General features: G+C 37.5%; 2 protein-coding genes across 5 annotated transcripts; one reads left to right on the forward strand and one right to left on the reverse strand.

Moving 5' to 3' along the window:
• LOC129716773 (exosome component 10) lies at positions 1-3,226 on the forward strand. The gene is made up of 5 exons (XM_055666613.1): positions 1-238; positions 292-1,290; positions 1,346-2,131; positions 2,195-2,290; positions 2,357-3,226. The coding sequence occupies exons 1-5, from the start codon at positions 134-136 to the stop codon at positions 3,200-3,202; spliced, it is 2,832 nt and encodes a 943-aa protein (XP_055522588.1). The 5' UTR covers positions 1-133; the 3' UTR covers positions 3,203-3,226.
• Positions 3,165-11,011, reverse strand: LOC129716786 (crossover junction endonuclease EME1). 4 transcript variants are annotated; one of them, XM_055666634.1, is made up of 3 exons: positions 10,868-11,011; positions 10,509-10,599; positions 3,165-4,182 (listed from the first exon to the last, which is right to left on the reverse strand). In XM_055666634.1, the coding sequence occupies exons 2-3, from the start codon at positions 10,536-10,538 to the stop codon at positions 3,337-3,339; spliced, it is 876 nt and encodes a 291-aa protein (XP_055522609.1). In that variant the 5' UTR covers positions 10,539-10,599; positions 10,868-11,011; the 3' UTR covers positions 3,165-3,336. The 4 variants fall into 4 exon arrangements, with proteins under 4 accessions (XP_055522609.1, XP_055522615.1, XP_055522599.1 ...); XM_055666640.1 differs by having other exon boundaries at positions 10,509-10,665; positions 10,868-10,995; XM_055666624.1 differs by lacking the exon at positions 10,509-10,599.
• Between the last annotated feature and the right edge of the window lie 64 nt (positions 11,012-11,075).

The raw sequence follows: 11,075 nt of genomic DNA on the forward strand, positions 1-11,075 counted from the left end.
ATGATAAACTGAACTGAAAAATGAGAAGTGTGGTCTCTGGTTTGCCTTCTGCTGTTTGCTGCCTGCTTTGCTTATAAGTTTTGGTTTCTATTTCAAGGAAATAAAACTTTGAACAGCGTTGCTGTGTAATAAAATGAAACAGGAAAAAACTACCGCTTCAGCGGATAATACCAATGCCGTGAGTAGCTCGCGACCAATGCCACAGATTGACTCCAGTCCAATCAGGAAGTACACCGATGTAAGTTTCATACTATTGAATAGAACCATTTGTTTAACCGTTCTTCTCTCCAGGATGGTCAAAAGCTCATGTTAAACGCAATGAAGGCCGCCTTAGCGCTTCCAGCGGGTAAATCGAGAGATCTGTATTCGACTCATCCGGCTTTCGTACGAATCATGGATCGACAGGCCGACCGAATATTGCACTCAATTTCGGACGTATTGAAAATGCACGGAATCAAAGGTAACATTTTGATGCGTGACTGTGAAGAAAAATTCGAACTAATGCAGGAGTTTAACGATTCAATTCTGGAGCGGATAAACTCTAACTTAGATGAACTAGCAGGAATCAAGAAAAAACACGAAACCGTCTTGGTACAAAGTGAGATTCAGTTGCCAGCAGAACCACGGCATCGTGTGAGCGGCTCGTGGAACAATGCTAACAGTGGTAGTAACAAAACTGCTCCAGCTTCGGCTGTAAAAGCTACATTGATAACCGCAACCAACATTGCTAGACCACAGGTTAACTTTAAAGTCCCAGTTGATAATGCGGCGTTGAATCCATTTGTCCCGAAAATAAACGACAAACCAAACTCCTTGAAACCACTGGCTGTATTGCCAGAATATGATGAAGCAGGTAACGTGATCAGCTATCTGCATCCATACGAGTTTGAACTGGACCGATTCGAACCTGCCAAAGAAACGTTCAAATTTATCAAGCCGGAAAAACCCAAGTTACTAGAGGATACACCACTGGATATCATTGACAAAAGTGAGCAGGTACCAGTGCTTCTGAAAGAACTGAAACAAAGTAAGCAGTTGGCCATCGATCTGGAACATCACTCCTATCGAACTTACCAGGGGTTTACATGTCTGATGCAAATATCCACTCGCAAGAAGGATTACATTGTCGATACGTTGGCACTTCGAGAGGATTTGCAGGTGCTGAATGAAGTGTTTACAGACCGGAAAGTGCTCAAAGTACTACACGGAGCCATTAGTGATATTGAATGGCTGCAGCGGGATCTTGGACTGTACATTGTTGATATGTTTGATACGGCAGAAGCCGCTAAGGTAGGTTAAATACTTTTCGGATTGTCAGTCTAAAGATTATTTTTATTGGTGACAGGTTTTGGAATTTTCACGAATAGGATTGCAGTTTTTACTGAAGCATTACTGCAATATCGAAACGGATAAAGCTTACCAATTAGCCGATTGGCGCATTAGACCGCTCCCGGAGAATTTTATTCATTATGCCAGAAAGGATACCCACTATCTGTTGTACATTTACGACTGTATGCACAACGAACTAATCGAAAAAGGGGCCAGTTTTTTGCAGACCGTGTATAATAAATCGACCTTTCTGTGTAAACAGCGTTACGTGAAGCCAATTATAAACGAAGACACTATTATGAACGTCTATCGCCGCTCAAAGTATGTATTCGATCAACGTCAAATGTACGCATTCCGAGAGATTTCATACTGGCGTGACCGGACGGCCCGCGTGGAAGATGAATCTCCGGGATACGTATTGCCGTGGCACATGGCGCTGGATATCGCTTCAAAATTACCCCGTGAAATGCAGGGTATAATCGCATGTTGCACCCCGGTGCCATCGTTGGTTAGGCAGCATCTGCACACGCTGCACCAGATAATACTGAAAGCCCGGGAAATTCCTCTGAACAAATCCATCCCGCAGGGGATCGAACAGCAGAAGGATACTCGCCACAAGATGCAGTCCACGTTCGATATCAGTAATCCACTGTTTTGTCCACATGATAACAGCCAGATTGCTCATACGGAAACCAACCTGCCAACGCTGCTGGATTCGAAAGTGAAGGTGTTATGCGAGAAGTTGGCAGGAAAATTGTTAAAGCCTCAACCAGACGCTGGAGTCTTTGCCGAAGCGAAAACGGTATTGATACCGATTAGCACAAATGATTGTTTGCATTTAACGAGTCTTTTTTTCTGTTGACAGAGAACGCTTGACGACAAAGGAAGATTGATTGTAGATAATGAAACCATGAATGATGATAAAATTGTAAAATTTATTGAACTGCACTATCAGAAAAAGGTAAATTAAAACTATAGATTGTGTTCACATAGTTAATATTTTCTTTTTCTTTTTTATCAAATGCAGCCTGAGGACAGTAATCAAAATATAACTGAAATACAATCTCTGTCATACCTGGATCGTAAGTTCAACACTCCCTACGAACGGCACATCGAGGCATGCCGCGACCGTCAACAGAATAAGGAACCGGAACCCATTTCGCAAAAATCTCTAGCTCCCATCAAAAAGGAACCCGAACTGGAACAGATTGAAGAGCCTGTTGTTATCAAAAAAGAATCTAAGCCACAGAAAACCAGAGCTGTGCCGTTAAAAGTGTTGAAACGACGGGAGCAGTGTGAAGCAAAACGGAAACGGGCAGAGACAGTAGAAGCTGAGGACAAAATCAATTTCAACAGCTGTGAGCCACCGATGAAAAAGGAAAAGACCACTCAAAGACAGTCCAAGGGTGAATATCCGATGCAAATCAACCCACGAGCAGAGAAATCCAGTGATGACGACCAGGAAGAAAACGACGTTGCAAACCGCAGTCAAAATGAAACCAACGCGAGCTTCGGACCGGGAGGAAAGAAGGGAAAAAACAGAAAAAAGAAGTTCAACAAACAGCAAGCCGGCCGACGGAATTCTACCGCGAGACAGAACTCAAACAAACCGATTGAGTTCGATTGTACAAAGATTGACTATTCTCGCTTCCAAGGTGGTTCGAAGCCCCTGCAGCAGCATCGCAAGGGAAAACACGGCAAGTTTGCACGCGGGCTGCCCGGATCGACCGAGGAGTCTGGTCCGCAGGGTGAAGGGTCCAGTAGTTCTTCAGGTTTCCGTAAAAACCTTCACCCCAACAGTAGATTAGCCAAAGGCGTCAAAAAAACACAGCAAATGTTTAATTTCAGTAGCAATGTTTTGAAAAAGAAGTAATTTTTTGTATCCAGCTGCTTTGTACATTTGTGTGCATTATTAGCATAGAAAATCAAGAAATTATATAGATATTTTTATGTGAAACACGTGGCGATCCTTCCTGTACTGAACTTAAAATATAACTTTCCTTGTGTTCAGATCTCCTGCTTCGGATCGACACTGCCATATAAGCGGTAAATCTTTTTGCTTAACTCCGGTCCGATACGGCGTATCGATGAAGTAATAGGTCCTGCAGCTCTCCGGATTGGGATGTCAGCCAGCAAGTTAGGGGCGTCAGTTGCAAAGCGAAAAGCTTCGATCAGCTGCTTCAAGCTTGGATAAACACTAATGATTGCTTCTGCTACTTCCAGGGTGACTGATGGAATTTTTATCAGCTGGTTCTGATACAGCTGATGTAACCCAGCCGTGCCCTCGACACGGACGCAGCCTTTTTTCTCATTTCCAAGGTACAACTGCTCTCCGCTGTACTTTTCCTGTTGCTGCTGCTTATACGGTAGTTCTGCCAAACTTTTTCCCAATTGGGCTACATAATTACCAACCTCCTCTGCCGTTTCCAGCAGCTGATGCGAGCATTCCGCAAACAGTTGCAATTCCGTTAATGCCATTTCGGTTTCATTACGACCAACGCAGCCACGATTCTGGCGACAGTAGCTAACCAGTCCGTATACTAGTAGGGAAATAGTTTTATTCGGATATAATTGTTGCAAGTTTTCGATGCACGACCGCAGATTGCGCTCTTTGATATGATGCACGAGATCTTGTCCCAGCATAAGGTGAATCAGAAAGTTTTGATCGGTGGTTTTAGGGCTCAGTGTTCCCGGTTGGGTTAGCGTTTGTTGGTTGGTACGATAGAATGTGATGATTCGTGTAGCCAGCTGTTGTTTAATTTCGTACTTCAGGTTCAGCTCGGACAGCTTGGCGAGGACATCCGTTCCGTAAGGGTTTTGCAAGAAGTCCGGATCAATGACAGCGTGTAAAAACTGAAACGAATCGAACAGGAGAGGATTATTAGATAGTTGAGATGTGTAATTCATTCTCAGTGGGTTCATGTTCACTGCATACTTAAGGAAAATTTCGTTTTTGTTACCGCTAAAATTTTTGAATTATGGAGAATTAAAGCCTATTTTGGACTAGCAAAAGTCTAGTTGGAACAGTTCTCTGGTAATATTGTATCATATTAGTAAGAAACAATGGATATAACACAACGTACATATACATAATTCAAAGTTTACTAAAATATGATCTAAGCTTAGCTTGCAGCTTTTAAATTATCTAATTCGACTTTGACAATAAGGAACAGCTTTGCGATTTAAAAAATGTAAACACTTGAGAAAACAATAAACACTTGAGAAAGTGACAATAGTCGTCTGAAAATAAAATTCATCAGGACGCTAACAGGCAATATTCAAGAAATGAAGTTTAAATTTGATAAATACCTTGGATTCACAAAAAAGGATTGCATACACTCGTGTAAACAGGGCTTTAAGAGTCGAAAAATGAATAGTCATCGAATCAAAGTTCATAGCAATGAATGCTGTGTATGCATCCGGTTTTGAGATATTTCAAATTCAGATGTGTTAAAACTATTATTCTAAGCATATACGACGTAAAAAAAATTGAAAAAAAGATATCCCCGCTTTTTTCAAATGTTATGTTACTGTATTTTACGCTTTGTCAGACTTCAATTTGTATTCTTTCCCTAAGGCTTCATCATGATGTATAAAAACATGGTGTAACGATATGTCAAAAGCAGAAACGGCCATACCAGTGGCATAGCGTGACTGCGATTTGATGGCACAGTTCATATCAACATGTCGTCGGCACAACTCAAAAATCATAGTTTCAAGAAAAACGCGTTTGAAAATTTGCGTCGAAATTTTTTTTTCGATTTTCAAGAAAACTTTTAAGTTTAAGATTACCAATCCTCATTTAACACTTTTGGGTCTATTATGCACATATTATGAGCACTTTGTCCAAGTTGAAACCCTATTTTTACTAACTTTATGGCGAAATTTCGATTTGTGCAGCAAAGGCACTTCTACTCATAACTCTGGATTTTTTGGGAATTTGAAACGGGGTTTCGTGGGATGAAACTTCATTCGGTTTTTTCCCGCCAAGGCGAAAGGTCAAGTTTTCACCTGTGCTTTACGAGGAAAAATATTAAGGATTTCTTTCGACTTTTTCAGAGACAAACTTGGAATTGTGGAAAGCGGCTACCAAATATTCATACAGAAGTGCGAGGAGAAATTATTTTGGACAGGAAACCTTTGAAACCAGCAACTGCGAGTACAAAGGAAAATGGATGGGGCTGAAGGGCTTCCGAGCCCGACAGATCCTGGAAAAATGGACGCTCAGACTACGAAGGAAAACGCGCCAAAACTGAACAACTCTAAGGAATCGTTTTTATATACAATTCGAGATGAAGCACCATATCGAGTAATTGTCGAATGCTTAAACGAGACGAAAATCAATAAATTTTCGCTCGGATCAGCGATTCGAAAAATGGAAAAGTATCGGAACCACGTTATCGACCTGAAATACCTTGGACGGAACAAAATAATAGTTTTTTTGAACAGCTATACAAAAGCGAATCTTTTTGTTGAGGACAAAAAGCTGGAAAAGCTTGGATACAAAGCGTATGTACCGCGACATTTGTGTTGCGTAACTGGAGTCCTCGCGGGGATTCCAACGCATATTGATATTCGTGAAATAAAGGCGGAAATTGAATGCGACTGCCAGGTTGTAGACGTTTATCGTTTAAACCGATTCAGAAACGGAATAAAGGAACCGACAACCCGAGTAAGTGTAACATTTCGCGCTAACCAGCTACCAGAAATGGTTAAATTATTCTGCTGCACTAACAAGGTGCGACCTTTCGTGCAAAAAGTCTTGTTTTGCGAAAAATGTCATCGTTTCAATCATAAAACGGATAACTGCAAAGGTAAACAACGGTGCTCAAGATGTTCGCAGATACACGACGAAAAGGACGAAATCTGCACAAACCCTGTGAAGTGCCTGTACTGCAAATCTTCGGACCATAAAACTACTGATGTAACATGTCCGGAACGACAAAAGCAAAAAACGATTAAAACAATAATGGCAAAACGAAGCTTAACATTTGTGGAAGCACGAGAGTTTGTCGCACCTGTTCTAACCAGCAACGTGTATGAAGCCCTTGCTGAGAGTGCAACAGACCCCACCCCAGCAGAAAGCTTCGCTTTTATGGCGGCAAATAAACATATTAAGAAACCGATCCAGGTAACAGGTACTATTCCGAAACGTAAAATTGAAATCCGGGAGAGAAATGGCAATGGACGTGTACAAACGGAACAAAGTTACAGTAGACGAAATTTGGAGCTAATCACTGAAAAACGGAGCAAAATCGATGAATTTAGGAGTAAACAGGATCAGGCGGAAATGGATAACACGGAGCAAGCAAATGGATGGTTTAACCCGCACAAAGTGAGCGAAGCAGAACGATGGAATACCACCATGGCAGGAGCTGTGAAGGCAGCTACAGATACAGCGAACCGTAATACCCAAGGAGCACTGATGGGTTTCTACAGTGATATAATCCAGGAAAGCGAAATTTCATCTTGGACTGGAAAGCAAAAGCAATTGATGAAGGGAGTATTGAAAAAACACTTTAAATTAGATGATATTATTTTTTAATTCTATTTTTTTTTTTCTTAATGGATAGTTTCAACATATTACAACTGAATATACAAAGCCTATTGAAAAACAAGGATGAATTACAAAGAATATTACTCGAAAATAACTATTCAGCAGCATTTTTATCTGAAACTTGGACTAAATACGAATTGGAACAAACGAGTAAGTACAACATATCGCGATACCACAAAATTTTAAACTCGCGAAACGACAATTACGGAGGAGCAGGAATTCTTTTGCACCAAGACTGGAGTTATACAGTCGTAAATTTTAATGGTATATCAGATTCAACACAGGTTACTGGAATCAAAGTTGTTAAATTAAATTTAATATTGGTTGCATTGTACATTAAACCAACAATATCAGCACATGAGCTAGAAGATGATTTAACGAAAGTTTTTGAGGCTGTTAAAATGTATAAAAAAGTTATTATTGGCGGTGATTGGAATGGTCACCACTACGCTTGGGGAAACGATTATCGTGACATAAAGGGAGACATAATAATGGATAAAATTAACCATTACAATGTTCTTATACTTAACGATGGATCAAAAACTTTTATTCCAATAGAACTTAACAAACAATCATCGGCAATTGACATAACATTAGCTTCTAGTGATATTTTTAATGATTTGAAATGGGAAACATTAGACTTAAGTATTGGTAGTCATCATATAGCAATACAAATTAGTTTAATCTCTCACTGTAAAGAGTACTCGAAAAACAAATATACCTTTAACTACAAAAAAATCACAGAAGAGATAAAAAAACTTAATTTAGCTAACATTAATGATATCATAGATTTTCAGAAGATGGTCGAAAAAATTTATAAACAAAACAAAATTAAAAATAAATATATACCTAAATTTTGGTGGTCAGATAGAGTTGAACAGGCATGGCAAAATAAAAAAACGGCAAGAACAGATTTTAACAAATTATCAAACACTGAAAATTTAATTAATTACAAAAGAGCGCATGCAATTTTTAATAAATTAAAAAGGGAAGAAATGAAAGCAAAATTTATGGAATTTTTAACCAATATCGATCCCTCACTAAGCTCAAAAGAACTTTGGAATAGAATAAACAAAATAACGGGAAAACGTAGAAAACAAACTAATAACATTATTTATGATGATGAGTGTTTGGCCGAAAGCTTTTTGACTAAGCACTTTGGCAGAAACGATTTTCGGCTTTTAGAATCCAACTATAATTATATAAACTACGATTTAATGGACTTGGAAAGATTTGAACACATATTAAATAAAAAGAAAAATTCATCCCCAGGGGAAGATAAAATTACTTACGATATGCTGCGCTCTTTAAGTTTTAAATCAAAACAGGCAATAGTTAAAGAAATAAATAAATATTGGAGAAACGGTTACCTTCCAATGTCCTTGAAAACAATTAATGTTGTAGCTATACCTAAACCGGGCAAAGACCAGTCAACAATTAAAGGGAAACGACCAATATCTTTAATTCCAACAATCACCAAAACGATAAATTCTGAAGTACTGTCAAGATTGCAAACCTTTGTAACAGATAATAATATTCTACCGAATACTTCTTTTGGTTTCCGTAAAAATAACTCAACAACAACTTGTAGCAACTATCTAATTAACAAACTTAAGCAAAATAAAAGACAGGGTTTCATATCCGCTACTATCTTCCTAGATCTTTCGAATGCATTTAATTCCATCGATGTAGATATATTAGAGCAAATAATGATTGATTATTCCTTTCCATATGAAATAATAACATGGATTACAAATTTTTTACAAAACAGAAGAATAACTTTCAAGACTAGAGGAAAAACACTTGAGCGTATTGTTAGTAATGGCCTTCCGCAAGGTGATGTTATGTCACCTACTTTATTCAACATATATACAGCACACTTACATAATTTTTTGGATGAAGACATTCAGTTAATTCAATTTGCAGATGAGTTTGCAGTTACAGTTCGAGGGAAAAATTTACAAGAAATAGAGCGAAAAGCTCAAATAATCATGAATAAACTAATTTTAAATATGAAACAATTGAAATTTCACATAAACGCTGAGAAAACTAAAGTTATATTATTTCAAAATAGTAATAACATTCTTAATATAACAATTGATAATAGTTTAATAGAAACAGTTCGTCATTACTTTCATTTAGGAATTATTCTGGACAGGTTTTTGAGTTTTGGATCACACATTAAAGAAATTAAAAGAAAAGTAACTGATAGGTTAAATATGATCAAAGTATTATCTGGTATCAAAAATGGCAGTCACCCTCAAGTTTTGATTAACGTATATAACTCTTTAATTAACAGTGTTGTAGGATATGGTGCCTCTTTATTTAACAATACAGGAAAACTAAATATAAAATCACTTCAAACAATCTCAAATGCTTGCATAAGACATGTGACTGGCTGTAGTCGCACCACCCCATTAAACACATTAATGGCAATAAGTAGTCAAATACCGATACACATGCAACACAAACAAAATACGGTGAAAGAAATAGCTAGATACTTTTAAACAAACAATACTATCTGTAGTCAACTTAAACTAGAAGATCTAACTAATATTGATGAACGTTAATTAACTTATATCGAGAAAATATATTTAGAGTACCATAATCAAATTAACAAAATATCTCCTCTTGAAAAATTACCGTCAGTTTATCAGAACATAGCAGTAGAAAGCACCTTAGGAAATATTACAAGTACAAAAAAGAATTTAAATCAATTTCAATTGAAACAAGCCACTCTATGCGCTATGCATGGAAAATACAAAAATAGACCAAAAATATTCACTGATGCATCAAAAGATAAAAATATTTGTGGAGTAGGTGTTTTCAATGAATACGCGAACACTAGGATCAGTCGACGATTAGAAATAGAAACATGCATAACAACAGCTGAGTTGATCGCTATAGATTTGGCTCTCGATGATATCCATGGAAGGGAAATCCAGAATGCTGTGATCTATACCGATTCAAAATCAGCTTGCGTCATCATTAACAATGTCATTGAAAACAAATACGGAAGTAAATTAGTAGTTGGTATGATAAAAAAAGCTTTTTACTGGGGTGTTACAATTCAGTGGATACCTAGCCATATAGATCTCAGAGGAAATGATATAGCAGATGCGTTAGCGAAAAATGGTTTAGATGAGACACACTCACTACAAAATAGTATTCTTTTGAAAGACGCTATTTTAAATATCAAAAAACAGGTTAACATAGAGGCGAATTTGTGGTATCGTGATTATGCTGAAACTAAAGGAAAAGGAATTAAATTTTATAAATTTCAATCATCCATAACAGAGAAACCATGGTTCCACAACAGGGGCCTAACGAACTACGAAACACGACTTCTGAATAGACTTATTTCTGGACATGATTATTCGAAATTTTGGCGTGCCAAAATGAAATTAGAAAATAACGAGAACTGCGAAACATGCCAGGAAATAGAAAATTCAGAACACACTATATTATTCTGTAAGAAATTTGATAATATTCGAATTAAATATTCTTTTAACAAAAAGTTTAATACATTAATTGAGCTACTCGAGACACGAAATGTAAATACATTTAAAGAAGTTGTCAAATTTCTTAAGGAAACAAAAATTGATATTTAAACCATATATACCTTATATATTTTTGCTTTCAAAGTTTGCATACTGCCTTAATCTCCTTTCCTCTCTCTTTCACAGGTTGTACATGGAGTACTACGAGCGTTGCTAAAAATCACAGGGCAATATAGTCTTAGTCACTCAGCCCTACCATCGAGTTGTCAACAGGGACAGCTCAAATAGAAGAGAAGAAGAAGAAGAAGGGATGAAACTTAACTAGATTTCGCATCGTTTGCCATCAAAAACACAAAAATGCAAAATTTTGAGTTGTGCCAGTGTTGCACGAAGCCGACGATGTGTATTAGTTTTGAAGGAACGAGAGTTAATTGCTTTGACACATGCAAATTAGAAACAAAAATAACTTTTCTATGCTAACCTTATTGCATACACCTGGTTTCATATTTCTCTGCTCTTCCAAATAGTTCTGCTGTTTTCTTTTTTCCACGGGATCATCCCATTTCTTATATCCATTTTTGTTCATTACTTTGACGAATATTCACAATTTCGCACGTTAAATCTTCTGTACACCCGACGTCCCGGCGTCTGTTGATAAGTTGCGAATTTTAAAAATAACACTTTCAAAC

The sequence above is a fragment of the Wyeomyia smithii genome, chromosome 1 (assembly GCF_029784165.1).
Source record: "Wyeomyia smithii strain HCP4-BCI-WySm-NY-G18 chromosome 1, ASM2978416v1, whole genome shotgun sequence".
Taxonomy (NCBI): Eukaryota; Metazoa; Arthropoda; class Insecta; order Diptera; family Culicidae; genus Wyeomyia; species Wyeomyia smithii.

Excerpts from the sequence above, each read along its gene's own strand:
- LOC129716773 (XM_055666613.1), top strand. The coding sequence starts at position 134 with ATGAAACAGGAAAAAACTACCGCTTCAGCGGATAATACCAATGCCGTG. Across the intron at positions 239-291 it reads CAATCAGGAAGTACACCGAT|GATGGTCAAAAGCTCATGTT; the intron begins GTAAGTTTCATA and ends TCTTCTCTCCAG. Across the intron at positions 1,291-1,345 it reads ATACGGCAGAAGCCGCTAAG|GTTTTGGAATTTTCACGAAT; the intron begins GTAGGTTAAATA and ends TATTGGTGACAG.
- LOC129716786 (XM_055666624.1), bottom strand. The coding sequence starts at position 10,972 with ATGAACAAAAATGGATATAAGAAATGGGATGATCCCGTGGAAAAAAGA. Across the intron at positions 4,183-10,867 it reads AACCAGGTGTATGCAATAAG|TTTTTACACGCTGTCATTGA; the intron begins GTTAGCATAGAA and ends GATTCGTTTCAG.